Genomic DNA, 20,219 nt, shown 5'->3' on the forward strand with positions numbered 1-20,219 from the left:
TTCTATTTTCTTCCTTTCCTTAATTAAGATGGGAGAATTTCCCCAAAATGCATTTATCTATGCAAATCTGAATTGAAGTCAAAATAAAACTAGATGATGGTGCGAAATCGTCGAATACAAATATTGCAGCAGAACGCAAGCAATACTCGTGTATACCTTTTTGATTTAAGCTTGATTATAGTAGATAATTATCTAAAAACGATATCGAAAGATTATTGTCATTATTTAAGAAATGAATTATCCCATCAATGAGATTTTAATTGAGAATGATTAGCGAATACCCACATCAACGATTAAGAGATAGTTCTAACCTGGTTTTAGAAGTAGAAACTCCACCGGCTGTCGCTGCTGCATCTGTAGGGGGACTGCTAGCTGATGTGGATGCCGACGGTCTCGGGGACGAGGAATCTGTTTTATTCGATGATGCCATGGTTGTATCTGATTGGAGAAATGGGAAACCTTGTTAACTTCGCAAACAAACATATATTCATTTTTGTTGTTATTTCTTGCATAATCATGTTGCATTATAATTACAATTTAATTACACAAATAAACATTTTCAAGTAATTTGATCTTGATACGTCAATTTAACAATATGTGATCATCATTATCATGCTACTGGGTACTTCAATACAGTCTTCAAATGACAGGAAATAACAATTGTCAGACAATCCTCTGCATGAAATGTTCATCGTTCTTCGACACGGAATTATTTAAAAGTATGAGCTGTTAAAAAAGAGTACCTCGTGTTTGTGATGTTAACATATCAAAAGACAAAGGCTTTGTCATAAGTCAAATAGATTCAGATTCAGATTCAGATTCAGATTAATTTTATTGGTCCATTTGGAAATTCAGTTGTTGGCATTACCTAAAGCACTTGAAGAGTGAAGTTTTTAACACACGTTTGGTGTAAATAATACGAAGAAAAAAGCGATTATAAAACATACAGTATACAGAGCACACAGAATGAGTGTGTTTTTATCTTAAAGAGTAAAATTGGCTGTTTTATTTTATTTTGATGTCCGTTGATGACTCTCGAAATGTCCGTCCCAATGTTCATCCGTGAATTTTGCTTACATCTCTAAAAAAAGTTGGAGCTTGGTTTTAAAATTCAATTGATGTAAAAGAAAGAAACAAAAACTAGATGGAACTTCGACTGCGCGCAGTCGAAAATGATGCCTCCGTCATAGAGCAAGTTTACAAACCAAAAAGCAATTTCTCATATACATATATGACCCTTTGATCTTTGACCTCATGACCCTAAAATGTACTCAGTTCATTGGCTCTGCAAGATGTCATGAGTTAAATAGTAATCCATCTGTCAGTTCTAATGAGAATGCGTTCACAAGCTATTTTTGCATACATAATGAGCCCATGACATTTGACCTTTGACCTCATGACCCAAGAATCTACTCAGTTCATTGGCTCTGCAAGATACATACATGATCTAAGTTTGGCAGGAATCCATCAATCTGTTTTAATGATAATGCGATCACAAGCTATTTTTTGCATACGTAATGAGCCGCATGACCTTAGACCTTGACCAAGACCCCAAAATCTAATCAGTTCATCGGCTCTGCAAGTAACATACATGACCTAAGTTTGGCAGGAATCCATCAATTGGTTCTTTAGATAACGCGATCACGAGGTGTTTTTGCATACATAATGAGCCCTGTGACCTTTGACCTTTGACCTCGTGACCCCAAAATCTAATCAGTTCATCGGCTCTGCAAGATACATACATGACTAATGTTTGGCAGGAATCCATCAATCGGTTCTTGAGATAACGCGATCACGAGCTGTTTTTGCATACATAATGAGCCCTGTGACCTTTGACCTTTGACCTCGTGACCCCAAAATCTAATCAGTTCATCGGCTCTGCAAGATACATACATGACTAATGTTTGGCAGGAATCCATCAATCGGTTCTTGAGATAACGCGATCACGAGCTGTTTTTGCATACATAATGAGCCCTGTGACATTTGACCTCGTGACCCCAAAATCTAATCAGTTCATCGGCTCTGCAAGATACATACATGACCAAATTTTGGCAGGAATCCATCAATCGGTTCTTCAGATAACGCGATCACGAGAACGGGACGTACGGACGTACGTACGGACGGACGGACAACCCGAAAACATAATGCCTCCGGCTACTTCGTAACGGAGGCATAAAAACTTCCTTGATTAATTTGGTTCACAAAATAGAACCAAAGCCAAGATTCTGTTTCTATCCTCATCCGTCAATAACAATGAACATTTCAAGTACTCTATATTCGTGAGGTAACAATGGCAACTAAACGTTATCAACTTTAAAGATCTTTAATGTTATATTTTAAAATGCAACATAAAACCGTTCCTTGTGATGCATTTTCTACATGCCTTCACATTCTCCGAAATTGTCAAATGTCTGTAGCTGACAGATTGAATGAATGGCAACCATTTGTTGATTTCTCAGTTGATTAGACTTTATGATATTTACCTTCTAAGTGCATGGGAACCAGGAGCTGCTTTGTTGTGCTTTGTTCCAAGATGAACTGTAATATCACTTTATTCTTGTCAGCGGTTCGTGTATCCACTTTGAACATCACTTTTTGCTCTGTCAGATGGCCAATTTCACTTTCCTTGAGAGTCTACGAAATAATCATATACATATGTATGGAGCATATATATATATATGTATGGATTCATATGTAGGGAGTCGGGCTAACTCGGACCACAGACAACTCGGCCCCGTTTTTTGCAGGTTTAGGGTTAGGTTTAGGGTTAGGGTTAGGTTTAGGGTTAGGGTAAGGGTTAGGGTTAGGGTTAAGGTTAGAGTTTGGGTTAGGGTAAAATGACAAAAACTGACCGTTCTGCAGCTGGGCCGAGTTGTCTTTGGTCCGGGCTAACTCGTTTATACACTATCGCTCATATAGTTGGAACATTTTTTTTTTTACCCCAATTTATGGAATTATTTTGACAATGATTTATTCCTAATAGATCTAGATAATAATATACATTCTCAGATTTTATTGAATAATAATTTGCCAATAACTTTGTTTGTTTTGCGTGACTGCTAAAGGATATGTATGCTACTATGCTTATTAACTAGGGGACCCAAAGAAAATGCAATAAATTTCAATAATTCATTGCATTTTACCCCGGTCCCCAACATAAAAAAAATCCTCTGTACAGCCATGCAATATGGCTCAAGGCATGGGCACACAGAATATTTTTTTTTCTGTTGGGGACCGGGGGGAAATTCAATGAATTTTGGATAATTTATGACATTTTCTTTGTTTCTTTTTATTTGTGGGAGCTGCCCCCTACCCTAGCCCCCGCTGTGTACAGTCATGGTTCAGTGGCAAAGCAATGGCCTCGTAACTGTGAGCCCCCAGGATCAAAACCGTGTCGATGTGCTACATTAGTGCCCTTTTGTGGGGCATTAATCCTCATTACTGTCATTTATGACTTAAGGGCGTAGGTCCCCTAGTTGATAAGCATTGTAGCATACACATGCTTTAGCAGTCACCCAAAACAAACACTGGCAAATTATTATTCAGTAAAATCTGAGAATGTATACTATCATCTAGATCTATTAGAAATAAATCATTGTCAAAATAATTCCATAAATTGGGGTAAAAAAAAAATATTCCAACTATATGAGCGACAGTGAAGCTACCTCGAAAAATTGATTTTTAACGTAGTTAGATCTCGTAAAAACCAAAAATATGCAGGACGAAAAAGGTCCAAGAGTCATTTGATATATTAAACTATATTGTAGATCATTCTGCCATACATTTAACTTTCGATTTCTAAAAAGAATTTTGAGCTAAAAATTGACTATAACTGGGCAGCATACTGTCCATTGTATTTTAGGTTAAACGTTAACCAACTGATTTTGACAATTGAAATGCTCAATGGTTGAGCAAATCAAATTTCCAAAGAGAAGACAGCCAACCATAAATTGCCTAACTCTCGAATCGCCAAATTATGGGTTCTATATTATGTGGTCAATCAATAAATAGCTGCAATAACTGATGCTAATATTCATCCGATTTGTCCGACAAAAAAAAAGATCTCGGGCGTTAGTGGTCTTACTTTCGTTTACTTTACTTAGCAATTCAAATCTAAGAAAACTTTGAACAGGTTGATTTAAACTGCTCGTTTGAATGTTACCATGGCCTCGTCTTTCATGGTGCTTTCTGGGCAAGTAATCTTTAACGCTCCTGAACGCCACCTCACTAAGAATTGCTCTCCCGTGATCGGAGCCATGTATCCAGGCTGCACCTTAAAAGTTGAGAAAAAGCATTCAATAGTTTAATTCTAAAAATGCGTTTCCACTCAACAAAGTGTAAACTATAAGTTATAAAGAGAGAGAGAGAGAGAAAAAAAAAAGAATAACAAAAGAAAGAAAGGGCTTTGACACACGAACATATAGAAGTTTAGATTCCAAAAAAAAAACAGAAGAGGATTTACTAAAAGACGTAAATCAGCAAACATCATGAGAGATTAGCCATCGTAATAAAATTGTATATAAATTATGTTAATACTTCTAAAGATAATAATATTTAAAATAATAATAATACTTATAATGATAATAATATCAATAATCATCATGATAATAATAATTATTATTGTTTTTTAATCATTCTTTTAAAGGTCAAATATGCACAAAAAGGACACAAAATAGCCCAGGTTAAAACAAAATTATTAGGAGAAGACAATAATTGGGACTTATATACCCAGGGTAAGCATATAAGTATTATGCTTCTCTTCCTGCGGGCCCTGCAAATATTATTACCTCAGAATCGCAAGGTATCCTTTTACACCTAGTGAAGAGTGGGACATGTGGATTGATGTCTTGCCAAAAGACGTCAGTGCCTGGCTTGGATTCAAACTCCCAAACGCTTGGATTGAGAGTCAAGTGAATGGACCACAATAACACGACAATTCTCCCTATAATCCCTTTGATATTTCTTTAAATAAAGTTTTATAGCTTATATAAATGCAAAAGAAGGGGATAGTGATAAAGAACAAAAAAAGATGAAGAAAATACAATTGGAAAGAAAACCAACCTCTCCCTTTCCAATGTTTGCATCTCTTACACGGACAAACAACACATGTTCATCGTTCTTCGGAGTTGACAATGGAATATATGGTGTACAAATAACACGTTTACCGATGAATGCCCATGTGAAGAGAGCAACAATCCAAATTTCGGAGAAGTGGTCCATGTAAAGATCTAGGTCGTGCTGTCTTACAACACATCGTAGGCTACCGTCGGTAGAAGGAATCGCTGTAAAACTTTCAGATGCTAATCATGCAAAATATCAAAGAAAATTAACCAATACCTTAGCACAACTATAATATAACAAAATCATATACTTCAATGTCAAAACCTATATGTTCAGCAATAAGTATTGCAATTTTAACCTTATATCACAACCTAACAGCAGTCATGTATTTTTCTCTCTAAACACTAATCCTTAACGATATTTCTACCCTCTTTTCCCCATCCCAACCAGTATTAGGGTTTAAAGTGCCTTTTTTAGGAGGGGGTTGAAGAATAGCCCAAAATTGATTTTGGTAGCTGTGCAATCAAATTCCTTGTTCATATATATTACTTTCTTCAAGTTTATCTAAAGATACTATGTTCCTTTTGCAGCCAACATCAATTTCTGTAGAACTTTGCAGGAATATTATGAATATGTCATGTATGTCCTATCTGTTAAATTTAAACGTTAGCAGTGTCCTTATATTCAGATTATGCAAGGAAACCCGTTTACTTGCTAGACTTGACTGTCAGACTATTGAGTGACTGACTGGCTTTTTTTCTTCTTTGATAATAACATACATAAAATGAGCTGTAAAGGGTACATAAGCATTTGTCTAAATCAATAACCCACTTCTTGTAATGGCCAAAACTAAACTGCTTGAATCTTTGCGCAACACAAAACGTACGACCATTTGGTACAATGGTCTGAAAATCAGACTATTACTTACTGACTTGGTAGCACTTTAGTCAATTCGACAACTAACAGTCGTTATTTTCCCACTTAAAGACATTTTCAAGCCCCCATTTTGGGGGGAAGTTCTAAATTAGTATTATCTTTCAAATGCCAATGGAATGTAACCTTTTCATTTCGTTGGCCTGAAAATGGGACATAGTACCTTTAATGAACGGCAATATGAATGGGACAGACAGAGACAGAGACAACGAGAAAGACCAGACTTTACCATTCTTGCGATAATAAGTGACGATTTTTGCAGCCTCTGGCTTTTTGAATATAGCACAATGGGGCATCGTTACTGTCACTGGAATGTCAAACGCTGCATCGGAGGGCGACATTCTCAGGCCGAAGGAAATGATGGCTTCCGTTTCCTTTAGCACCAACTCAGTTGGGATGTCATCGATTATTTCGACAGTGACATCTTTTGCGCTGTAAGCTTCATTTGGTGGAATTCTTACTTCAATGCCATGCTTCTCAAGCCGGATCACGTCAGTAACCGCACTCAAATCATCCCTGCTTTCAAGATTTTGAACCTGGTTTTCATCATTGAGGGCGCTCGATGAAGAGATATGGTGAACGGACTGTATTATCTGTCCCTCGTCATTTGTAGGTTTTGAAGTTTCCTTATGCGGTCTGAAATCCGCCGGCTTTACTCTTTCCCCAGATTCCATCCATGCAAGAATGGCTTGCTTGGAGTCCTCTTTTTCTGTAAATGAATTTGGGTACACTAGTAGTAATAATTACTGGATTTATATAGCGCCTTTTCCCCGAAATAATATCCTACTTCTGGAAAGAATGACCAACGTTAACGTTGTCTGACTTTTTAAAGAGTGATTTTACAATAACTAGAAACAATAATACATAGAAGATGTTCTACCTTACATTCTTGTAGTTCCTTTTTTATAATTGTCCTTTCATTAATATTGTATGAAAACGAACATGTAAACATGATTCAATTACTGCGCTTAAGAACATGATTCATTTTTTGTTTACTTGCGCCCCCCCCTCCCCCCAAATAAAAAAAAATTAAAAAAATATATATATATTTATATATATATATATAGAAAGGGGATGCATACCTTCATCTTCACGATGCGGGTCAATTCTCAGAACTCTAAAACTGAAAGAAAAAAAATTGTAAGAAAATTTTGAGCAATATCTAGGTTAGGTAGAGATGAAATATAATTTTTATCTATAGCAATCTACGATTCTTTTATTAACACGAAATTCATTTATCCTTTTGAAGAAAAAATATATACGCAGATTCAGTTGATCATCATGTTGACATTTTATATTCTTAACTGCATGTTTATATTTATAATGTTTTTTTTCCTGCATTCAGTTGTCTTACATATTTTACTGTATTCATGAGTTTTGTCGAAATAATTGAATTGAAGTCAGTTTTCGCAATTTTTATTACAAGTAATAAGGGTAAACCCATGGGAAACAAGAGAAAGGCAGAAAATAAACCTTTTAACTTTGTCACGAAGGTGTCTAGAAGTTGATAAGGTCCGTTTATGCGATGCGTAATCTGAAATGAACATTAAGGGTACTTAGTAACATTGTGATGGTTGATTTCACAAATCTGTTGAATCAGGATGCAAAACACCTAAAATTATGTGTGTATGTATGGATTATCCAACTACGATGCCCCAAATCCGAAATTAATTCACGCAATATGAAGATTTTTAACAAAGTTCAACGGGTTTTCGAACGGGCGTCGATGGGAGGCGCTTGTGAATCTAAATTCTCCCAACCATTTTTGAATTTTCCCAACCGTTTTTCCATGAAAAAAGACATAAAAACAGGCTATAAGAAATCTGTCAACACTTAAATGTCTGGAATGGAATGTAGAGCCAATTTATTGCTTTGTGAGATTTCCATTCACCTAAAATGCAATTAAATTGTAATAATATAGTTAGGAGAATTAAGGAATCGATCGGATCAGTTTTTCCCAATTTGTACCATGAATAATGGTCCGTTTTCGCTCAAATTTTCAGATTATCTTTAATTGTACATCTAACATTGAAGTCACTACCTTAGCACCACTATCTCTCATCTGAACAATGTTACAAAGTTACAAAGTCCCTTTAAAGAATTTAAACATTATTATAAATATCTGTCGGGGACTCAAAAAACATATTTAAACTCAATGATCTTTTGTCTCCTTGCAAGAACCTTATGCTTAACTCACAAAGTGAACTTCTTTGAATGTTAAAATAGCATGTAATAGCAGGATACGTATAGCGAGCCCACATCATGCTTTTGAGAACTACTTCCCAAATGATTAAATTGTCTTAAGTATTGATAAACAACTATACTATATTACACTCTTTCATTATATGTTATTCAATAATTAGAAGAAGAAATGTTGTACAAGACAGGGCAACTTACAGCGTTTCGGAAAGCGACCCTCCTCCTCCCCCAGGAACGTGCTGAAACTTCACGTTAATAATAATAATACAAACATCAACAACAGTACTACTACTACTACTACCAATAACAGTAACAATGATAATTTAATCATAACAATAATGATAATAATACCACTAATAATAATGATAAATATGATAATAATACCTCTAATAATAATGATAAATATGATAATAATAATAATAAAACGGTTGTTTACCCATGGAAGCCTCATCGGTATCATTGCTTTTCTTCCTGCATGAGGCTCTGCAATTAGTTTAACTTATTATTTTTTGGTCTGAATGTATTTGGTTTCTAGTCTCGGGTCACAGGGGTAGAATTTTATAGCAAATTACAATAAACGCCAAATCCAACCTAAATCTGAAATCACTTTCCTCAAAACGCGTTGAATCAGAACATATTTTAGGTAAAGACACTGTCCTTTGGCAAAAGGCTATAACGCCATTATAATTCTTATTTACCTGCTAGAAGCTAGCAACTGATAATAATACCCTTTGAAACGCATTTCAAAGTCATTGTATACCTGCTTAACGAGTCGCTTCTGACACTAGGAGTGTTAGATCGCTTATGATGAAGCCTCTCTGTCCAGTGCCCCATTGCTCTTGAAATCTTTGGAGGGGAAAATAATCAACGCCAGTTGTGAAATAGGTATATTTAATTGGATTATAAGAATACTAGTAAGAATTTTTATTTCTCCAAATAAAGTCTTTATTTAATATTTCTCAAAGCATAAAACAGTATAAGTAAATGTACAAAATGAAGGATACATACATTTGATAAAGAAAGGTACGATAAGGGGAGAGAAAGAAAGGTTGTTTTGAATGTCTGTGACGTAAGAGTGATTATCCATTATTATATATCCCTCTTTAGAAATCTAGCCATCTGATTGGTCGAAACTGGAGTCGTGATATAGCCATGCCCGTAAAGAAACGAACAATGCCAGTAACGATCAATAGTTCATGAGAAAGATTCCAGTTGCCCCTGGTGACGGGAAAATAGTTAAATTTTGCTGAGATCCCCATTGGTTAACGTGTAAAAAAATCTTTGTGCGAACGCGGATACCATACAGTGTATGCGCGATTCCCGAATGATCATAACTTTAAGCCAACTCTCCAGCGTAGATTAATAGATAGTGTCTCAGATTTTCTGTGATGTTTTAATCTATCTTTACTCAAGAAAAGGATAAGGCAAGAATACTTTGTAGATATTTTGTGTGAATTCGGTATATAAAAGATACATGGACTGCTTTAATATTCGAGGCATGGCTGTTTCTATACTGGCTCTCGGGGATAGTGCATCCTGCCATGACCCCTCGGCGCGCCGCCCACCGCCGCAACGGCCCCTTGAGCCTATATAAACAGCTAGGCCTCTCAAAGCAGTCAATATATCTGTATTATTCTATGTGAATCATACACTGAAAATGACATACAAATATTACATTGGCAATATCAGACGGTTAAATAAGAGTTCTAGTTCACGGGTCTCTTCGTCACCTAATTTTCATATTTTGCTCTCATCCTGTTATTCCTTTCTTATATTTCTAATGCCATAATTTGGACTTATTTCATTTCCCCTTCTCATTCCCAATTTCTGTTTACTAAAGAGTCTGATAATTTTTTTTCAAGCAGGGCATCTTTGTCATGAGCCTCAAAAAAATAATTTGTTTATAGGGGCTTTTAAAAATAAATTTGCAGTACAAAGCATTTTCTCAATGTTTTAAATTTCCAAGGACAACTACCCCCGGACAACTACCCACAGACAACTACCCCTATGACAACTACCCCCTAGGACAACTACCACCGGACAACTACCCCATACAACTGCCCACAGACAACTAACCCCAGACAGCTACCCCCTACGACAATTACCCCCTCCGACAACTACCCGCAGACAACTACCCCCTACGACAACCATCCTCTATGACAACTACCCCCGGCAAACTATCCTAGGGGTAGTTGCCTGAGGGAAGTTGTCCGAGGGTAGCTATCCTAGGGGGTAGTTGTCTGGGGTAGTTGTCCGGTGGTTGTTGTACTAGGGGGTAGTCATCCTAGAGTGTGGTGGCCCTAGGGAGTAAATGTCGTAGGGGGTGGTTGTCCTAGAGGGTGGTTATCCTAGGGGTGGTTTTCCGGGGTGGATGCCCAGGGGGTAGGTGTCTGGATACGGCTCCTATCCATTACATCAAATTTATTGTCTCGAATTGAAATTCAGTGTCTATACTAAAATTCACATCTACATGAGTGCAAGAGAAATTAATAGTAGATCCCCACGTCCAAGAATCATCAAGGCTCCTAACTAAGTCGGAGATTATCTTTCTGCTATCTAGATGCTGAAAGAGTTTCAAATGTGGTTGTCTGCTTAGCAGGCCTATGTATGCACAATATACACATTGATAACGACTGTATTAACGTCCAAAGATCTTGGCCCCATTTCATAAAGCCTACCATTGGTGGTAATTTTTGCCATTAATGGTAAATTCCATGGAAAGCTTGATTTGATTGGCTGTTGAGTAATGTTGCCATGGTAGATAATACTGATGGCAACGTTATAACCAGTGGTAAGTTTCATGCAACGGGACACTGATTTGGAAATACATGCTCCGTCTCTGGAAATATTAACTACATACAGCTACCGCGTGGAAACACTCACCTCCAAATCATAAGCATGAAGGCCTACAGTCGAGATGGAGCTGGGTTCTTCAAGAGGGAATTCCCCTTCGAAGAAGTCTTCCACATGTATGTCATATTTCTTTTCTTTAGAGGGAAGGTAGAAGTATAAAGACCATGTAAAGATGTTTATCAAACATATTTATCAATTAAATTCGAAAAATAACTGTATTGCACGATCCCTCATTTAAAAGGTAATGTATATCCTCTGGTCTGTTTTAGAATGAGTTTAATTCTGTTTCAAAATTCAGTGCGTCCTTACCCGCTCTTCGTCGTTGTTTCAAAACAGGGGCTGAATCTCCTGAATCGCTCACGGACTTCCACACTTCTGTTAGATGATCGTCTGCTAGTGAGACGGAATGATGCAAGCATTTCCAATAGCGGATCATGGAGACAGCAGCCCTTTGGTTTAGTGTCTTAACCCCAGCCTCATCATGTTGTCTGCTTCTGAACTGGATGCTGTCAAGTGTCTGGTAGGACAAACCCAATGCTAGACCAAGATGGTAGTACCGATCAGTGTTCATCTCTTTTGTGATGAAATCATCATTCTGAATTTCTTCAGCGTTGCTATAAATGGAAATACAGGGTGAAGAGAGAACAAAAATGCAGTTATTTAATTGATTAGTAAGGCTAGATAATTTCATTACCTATAGCATCCCAGTTCTTTTTGCATTTTTTCCTCTTTTAGTTTTTTAATGATACAGTAATATATTATAAATTCATCTCGTGTAATGTTGTTTATATTTTCCCGCTGACACAATCGACATTAACATTTTCCATCTTGTTATCGTTAGATTTGAATAATAGTAAAAACAATAATGATTAAGAGCATGTCACACACAAGGGAATAGGCAAAATAGCGATAGTAATAAGCAATAAAGAATTGACACCAAAAGTTGTAAATGTAAAATAAATATATTTTTCTTAGATTAACGTTACCTGAGGTCAGTATTTGATCCAGGGACCATGTTATCTAGGGTTGAGCATATGTCGGTGGAGAAACCTTGGAGGAAAATGACAACATTTTCTAATGAGACCCCTTTCGCCTTGGAACAAGATTAGTTTAGATTGATGATAGGTACCGTGCAATATTTGTTTTTACTACTATAGAATCCCCCGCTGATAAGTTTTCGTCAAATTAAAAAATTAGAATATCGACATACATGCAGTGATCCTGGATTCCATGAAATTGATAGAAGTGAAACGTGTTTAATCGATAAATGCTGTTGTTTTTGGAACAGAGGAGGGATAGCACAAATGAGGAGAAGAATTAAAAGAAGATTTAGTAGGAGAAATTGTAACTGAAGAAGAAAACAAAGACGAAGAAGGAGGAGGAGAATTAGAAGATTACCCCCCCCCCCAAGGACAACCATCCGCCGGGGACAATTAACCCCGGAAAATCCCCCTCCCCGTGGACGATTACCCCCGGACAATTACCCCCTTAAAATTACCTCCTAGGACAAATACACTCGAAGGACAATAAACCTCCGGAAAATAAGCGCCCAAAGGTCAACCAGCCCCAGGAAAATTACCCCCCCCCTGATAAATTACCCCCGTGGACAATTACTCCCTGAGGAAAATTTCCCCCTTAATATTACCCCCTAGGACTAATACGGCCTACAAGAATAACCAAGGACAACCATCCCCGAGGACAAATACACCGCCCCCCCCCGAAAATTACCCCCCTCCCCCCACTGTTAATTTAATGGGTAGAACACCCTGATAATAATTTGCATTTGATAACAGCAGATTTTGATCCGGGGGGGGGGGGGGCAATTATCCGGGGGATAATTTTCCGGGAGGTAATTGTCCTTGGGAGTAATTGTCCCGCTGGTTATTGGCCGGGGGGGGGGGGGGGGTGTGATTGCCCAGGGGGTGATTGTCCTAGAATCAAGATTGACAAACCAGTCTGTATGGCCATGAATGCCATGGTTGTTTTTGGTTGTTTGGTACTTGTTGCTGAAATCGAAATGTTCATCATCTGCATTCTGGCATTGGTTTCCGTCGTAATTGGCATCGAAACTAGTGTCTTCTGCCGGTTGAATAATTCTGTCGCAGAGATGATCTAATAAAATATTATATTTACAATATTTAGTGTTTATTTCTCCAAACAGAATTGGGGCAATGTTGAAGACGCTGTGGACGGATTTACGACATTTGCTTCTGCGCCAATCGCGCCCCTATAATTTCCAAAACTAATCAAATTTAACCATAGGCTAAAACAAAAACAAAACATAATTCTAACCTTTACCCTAGACCTAACCAAAACCCCCAAATGCAATCCTGACACTGGCCCTATACAGTAGCGAGTGCAGCGCGACACAAACATCTTGAAATAATATCAACTTTGTTTGTGACACACACGTGCATATATTTAAATATACATATATATATATATTATACACACACGGACAAAGCCAAAAATAGAGGCATAGCCTATTTAAAGTTGAGAGTATTGAGAGTTCACGCGGCATTGGCAGGCCGTTAACAGTATGGCTAATGACATTTATTTGCATCTAATGCATTTTACTAACATCTTTAAATGAAATTTAGAATGCAGAAATTCTAAGTTAACAATCCTTGTAGAATAATTTTTACCCTTTTCACCCCATTGCATTCCAGCTGTAGATCACTTGACTCAGGTTCAAGTGCAAAACATCTTCCAGGATGTACTTGGCGGTAAAGCGAATTTTCCTCTTCTTCCTGAATTTTCTGTTAAAAAAACCAAAACAAAACCAAAACACGCACATTTCAGCAATGAAATGATTGAAATACGTATAGTTATAATGTCATTATTTAACCTACTACGATTGGCCCAATTAGATTAAAGTACGTTGCATTTAATGGAAATCTGTTCAACAGTTCTAAGATATTTACTTCGAAAGATTTTACATGTTTAAGTTAGTGAAACGTGTTTTGTTTAATTATCTAGATCAAGAAATAATTTTCACGGTCTCAACCAAAATATTGTATAAACCTGGAACACTATTCACATGTTAATATAATCTCTTTTGCTTTGTACTTTGACTGTCTTGATGTATCATACTCTACTCCAGTAATCCTTGGTATATATATATATATATTAATATTACCTGAACAGTGTAAGGTATTTCTTCATGTATGTATATCCTGAGTGTGATGTCTTCCCCAAGTGCCATGTCAACGGGAAGGAAAGGGGTGCATGCCATTCGTTTACCAAGAGCATGATAATGAAGCTTAATCGGTATCCATAGCTGAACCTTGTCCTTAATTACAGATGTGGCATCTATGGCGAGGTTGATTTCCCTTTCTTTAATGATACATTGCGTATGATTATCCTCGCGGTGAACTGTAAATAGTAACATATTGACAGGAAAGAAAAAATCAAATACAAATCTTTTTAAAAATAGGTAACTGTTCTTTTGTAAGACCCTAATTGATGTGATGACTTTGAAAATTCTTCAGTTTGTTGCTAATTATCTAGTTTCCAACATTCGCGATAATAAGTAGGCTAATGATACAATTGAGGATATGATGATATAAAATGGAGATTCGATGAAAAGTATATATCAATAGGTGAGTGAGGGATGTCTGCAAAATAATCTATAAAAGTTGCAGCGCATCTCTAGTTTTGAAGAAAAACAAATACATTTATTATTTAACTGCTTCACCGCGCCAATTATGGGGCCACTCAAATTTAACGTGGAAAATCTTGAAAAGTAGTATTTTTTGTTTACAACTCCCTTGCATCCTCCTATTGACAACTAACCTGATGTTGATTCAGTTTGTTTCCAGATGATGTCAGCATGCACATCTTTTGACTTCAGCAATGTTGCTGCATGTGGGAGACTTAACCTTATAGGCTGGTTCTTAGAATAGCGCCATTGTGCAGGGAATGTGATGCAAATGCCATGGCCTGTAAGAAACTCCATCTCTCGGATAGGAGGGGGGTCATCAGTAACTAGAGCTATATAAACATCGTGGCAAGAGCCAGCCTGCACTGTCCTTGGTGGAATCGACATTGTCACGTCACAGCTATCCAAATGTAGAATCCCTCCTTCACAGCCAATACTGCGATGACTTTCAGTAGATCTTTCAATCGGAAGATCTAAACAAAAATTACGGACAATGGAACAAGAAAATAAGAAAAGGTGAATTATATCATCTGATGATAGCTTGGTGATTAGTCATTTCATATCACACGAATGGATAGCCTGAAACGGACATCGTTGTATCAACGCTGTACGGATGAAACGAATCATCGAATATATATATAATTATTTTGATGGCAGAATAACGCCGCACTATCATACCCAAAGGGGGATATTAATTTATAAAATATTTATTTTTGTTTTGTAGAAATATAGAGCTCAGAAACTAATGCTTTTGTTTAAACCTTTGCGATGTGCATAAACCGTGGAGGGGTGGGGTAGAAGCTTCTTTATTGACCCTTGAGAACAATCTTAGTGAGTAGTGAAACTATTCTAAATTAGATGAAATACGTACCTCGGAATGTATGAACATCATCTTCGGATAAGCTGCCAAAAGAACCAAAAATATATTGTATGAGTCTATTTGTAATGTTGATTTATTACCTATTATAATAATGATAATAGTTATAATAATAATCCATTTGTATATAGCGCATTACACATTACTAAGTATTTTCCTACGCGCTTAGAAAGAAAAGCAAATAGAAAAATAGGGTACTGAGTCGATCCCTTGACTTGTTTACAACAATTTAAATAGATATGTTTTCAGGGTGGACTTAAACTTATTTATTGTGTCAATGTTTCTAATTGAGTCTAGGAGGCTATTCCATAAGACTAGGGCAGCATGGGCAAATGAACGTTTACCATATGTGTTTGTCAAAATAGGAGGAACAAAAAATATATTATTTTTACAAGATCGAATACTTCTTACTGGTCTATATACAGTGAGTAATTCATTAAATAAGAGGGAGCTAATTCATAAAAACATTTATAAGCATCCATGATTTACGCTGTAGTATATCTTTTATATTACAACGATGTATCAACATTAATTTGTTTATTGCGACTTAAATTTCATAATGCACAATTATAATTGTTTAAGGATGGATGTTTACAAAAAAATAGAATAGGTAGTCGACAAATGTTATGAAAAATCGAAATATGTACATTAATTATGCAGATAATTTCATTAAATTCAATCATTTTTGAAGAATTAAATCTTGAATCATATTTAACAGTGCATGGTTAACTACTTGTTATAACTTTCTCACCTCCGGAATACCATTTGTCTAATGCGCTCATCTCTGGCATACTGTACCGGGGTAAAACCGTTGTTATCCTTGATGTCGATCTTGGATCCTTGATTTATAAGGAATTGTATCAGAGCCTCCGCAGGGGATATGTCATCATCACTCTCTTGTTGTATCTATTTCGTTAATGAAAACGGTAAAAGAACTAGATAGATAGATTATTGTGAGTACAAACAAACAAAAATAGACTGTCCAGATTAAATGCCTTTTCTACACTCATACCAGTTATACAAATTTACGATAACAGGGAATAAGATCCTTATATTTACTACTGCTACTACTACTTATTATAATAATGAATCAGCATATACATACTAAATTCAACTGAGCACCCACCCTTAAGCGGCGGAGCGACTTCCAAAGTGTGTGTGTGTGTGTGTGTGTGTTAAACACCGATAAACAAAAGGCACTTTCTGGAAAAAAAAGGGCACCTTCAAAGAGAAATCCTCAAAGCGAAAATATACAATTTTTTAGACATTGGTATATACCCCTATATTGTGATTACATTATCAGGGATGATTTCAATACTTGTTTCTCTTTTCACATCATATAAGATGTTGTTTAAGCATCATACTTTGCAGTTGGGTATGATGGTCTGAAAATTCATTTGCGAGCGAGCAAATCGAGCGAGAATTTTTTAAAAAGATTTATGAGGTCGCAGTGCGAAAAATTACATCTTATAAAGAGGAAAAACCCAATCCTGGTGGGGTTATAAGCACATTCTCCTAACGGAAGTCTAAAAACACCTTTGATAAGTTACTTTATTATAACATCTAGGCTATGTCTACGAGCGAGCGTAGCGAGTGAACTGTGGAGGGAAATTGCTCTTAGTCGCTTGAAATTAGGGGCACGTTTAATGATGAGAGGAAAAGGGGACACTTATCGAAAGAATTAAGACACTTTTTGATAGGAGACATTTACAAGAAGTGAGAAGGGGCATTCATGAAAACGGGGTAGGTTCATTATTAGAAAGAAAATGGGGCACATATCATATTTAAAAGGGTATTTATTAGAGGTGAAAAGGGGCACTTATGAGAGTGAAAAAGGGGCACTAATGATAAAGGGGAATGTGCATTTGTTGAAAGAAAAGGGGCACCGATCAGATTTTAATAGGGACATTTATCGGAGGTGAAAGGGGGCTTTTATGAGAAGGGGAAGTGGCTCTTATTAAAAAGAAAAAGAGGCACATGTTAGAATAAACGGGGCACTAATCAAAGATGAAAAGGGGTAATTATAAAAATAAAAAGAGGAAGGGGTACTAGCTGATAAGAAGGAAAAAGAGCATTTATTAGGAAGGACAAGGGGGACGTGTCAAAAGAAAAGGGGCATTTATATAAGATGAAAAGAGCACTTATCGGGAGGGGAAGGGGCACTTGTCAAAGTAAAATGAGTATCTCTCAGAATTGAATAGGGTCATTTACAACTTACATGAGATGAAAAGGGGCACTTATGAGAATGAAAAGGAACTATTTTAATAGATGAAAAGGGGCATCTATGAGAAGGGATAGGGGCTCTTTTTTAAATGGGGGCAGTTATCGTAAGGAAAAGGGGCACTTATTAAAAATGAAAGGGGGCACATGTGCAAATATAAGGTGCGCTTATCCGAGTTAAAAACGGGTAGTTATTAAAATGGGAAGGGGCACTTTATACAAAGGAAAATGTGAACTTGTCAAAGGAAAAGGGATACGTGTCAAAATAAAAGGGGCACTTTTAGAAATTAATAGGGGCACTTGTCAAAGTAAAATAGGCACTTTTCCTATGTAAAAAATGCACTTTTTGGATATTTGAAAAATTTGGGAGGGGGAACTGTGCCCCCCCCCCCTGGCCCCGGGTGTGCCGCCTCTGCACCCACCCCACCCACCTTCATTCGATGGCCCCTCCCATACATTTACTCACACGCACAACACACATTCACAAAAGTTTCCTTGCATTAGTAAGTGAAAAGATCGTCAAAAGTATATATCAAATGAAACAAACGGAGAGGGCATGTTTTTTTTAAAATTCCATATCAACAAATATTTATAACGTTCATTATCAAGGACCTTGTCCTTCCCATATTCAGACATTCGGTTTGTAAAAAGGTAAACATATTGCTCCGGTTGTCACATTTTCGCCAGCACAAATGTAGCTAGTTCGCCGTCACTACGAAACTAGAATGTTCCAACTTTGTTGCAGGGTGTATATGCAATTGGGTATGATATGTGAACTGGGTCTGTGGAAATAGTGTGTTGGGGAGGGGAATTGAGAGTGTTCATGTGTTTGGTAATTGTATGTTTGTCAACAATTAAAGAGTAATACATGACAGATGGCTAATCATAAATCTACAATGACGAGTAAACTGTGTACATCATAGTCCACAGATAAATGTGCCTTGAAGTTCGAATGTATATAGCAGACGGCAATCGGCGGATCCGACGACACTTGATAGTGATTTTGTATGTGAGATTGCTTTGCTAAATATAAAATACAATTTTTTTTCTTCATATCTTTAAACTATCATTGATATCTGATAATTAAACAGTTAGTAAAAATAAACCTACCAAACTACATAATACAATGAAATACTTGACTGAAAGTATAGGGAAGTTTGATGTGGTGCACAATTGCACCCTTCTGTTAATAATCGAATAGTCCATGGTGTTCATGAATATTCATGTTTTTGCTTACCTCGGTAAAATGCTTGCCTATACTAAATGGAAAGATTGCGGTGGGGGGGGGGGTGGATGAAATGGACATAATAAACAAATCAGAACTGATCTATGATAATTCTTGCTTGTAATCCTTCGTGTGCTTGACTTATAACCTTACAATCGAGTGGCAAATTGCCTCCAAAGTTCGACTTGTTGCACATGTGTTATACAGTGTGTCCCGAAAAAAACTATACACTTTTAAAATGGCTGCCGAGTAACAAATATATGATTCTAGGGGGAAAAGTTTTATATGTATGGAAAGCTCATAAACTCAACTTTCATATGACACCAAAAAGTTTGAAAATAATTCATGCTCGGGTGAGCACTGCTCACTTTTGTAAAGGGTATGGAAATTAAGTTGCGCAGGAATTAGCCTTCCAATTTGTGAGAGGTAAATCCTTTGGAGCTTAAAACATTGGGGGTGATATGATACATTCATGATTTGCTGAGTGAATTTCATGGTTTATTAAATCAAACTTTTATGCACGGAACAGGAATTTAAATTTTTATTGTAGCATTGTAACTTTCCCTGGTAGACTCAGTGGTGTGTTCATGAGAGTCAGGATGGGGTGATGGTACATGTTGTAATTTCCATGTTACAAACTGTTATTTTTTTACATTTGTGACTTTGAATAAAAACCTTCACCCCACATTTCAGTTACCATTTACCTGAAGAATAAGTAGCTGACATCTTGGACATTCCTTTTGTCAACAAACCGTATTTGAATATTCAATTTACATTATCCCTTCCTGGGTATTGAGTAAATCAATGAGATGTTCAACTAATCTTACAATAATTGAAATGTGGGGTGAAGGTTTTTATTCAAAGTCACAGATGTAAGAGAATAACATGGAAATTACAACATGTACCATCACCCCATCCTGACTCCCATGAACACACCACTGAGTCTACCAGGGAAGTTACAGTGCTACAATAAAAAATGCAATTCCTGTTAACTCATGCATAAAATGTTAATCCCATAAACCAAACATTTTACTCAGCAAACCCAAACTTATCACAATTGATCATAAATTGGTCATATAATCCTCAATTCCGTAAGCTCCAAAGGATTTACCTCTCACAAATTGGAAGGCTAATTCCTGCGCAACCAAATTTTCATACCCTTTACAAAAGTGAGCAGTGCTCACCAGTGG

General features: G+C 36.7%; 1 protein-coding gene across 1 annotated transcript; it reads right to left on the reverse strand.

Moving 5' to 3' along the window:
- Positions 1–211: 211 nt before the first annotated feature.
- On the reverse strand, positions 212–6,692 carry LOC105440986. The gene is made up of 5 exons (XM_030992603.1): positions 6,224–6,692; positions 5,062–5,300; positions 4,163–4,273; positions 2,484–2,634; positions 212–438 (listed from the first exon to the last, which is right to left on the reverse strand). The coding sequence occupies exons 1-5, from the start codon at positions 6,666–6,668 to the stop codon at positions 287–289; spliced, it is 1,098 nt and encodes a 365-aa protein (XP_030848463.1). The 5' UTR covers positions 6,669–6,692; the 3' UTR covers positions 212–286.
- Positions 6,693–20,219: the final 13,527 nt, after the last annotated feature.

The sequence above is a fragment of the Strongylocentrotus purpuratus genome, unplaced genomic scaffold, assembly GCF_000002235.5.
Source record: "Strongylocentrotus purpuratus isolate Spur 01 unplaced genomic scaffold, Spur_5.0 spur5_scaffold_20, whole genome shotgun sequence".
In the NCBI taxonomy this organism is placed as follows: Eukaryota; Metazoa; Echinodermata; class Echinoidea; order Camarodonta; family Strongylocentrotidae; genus Strongylocentrotus; species Strongylocentrotus purpuratus.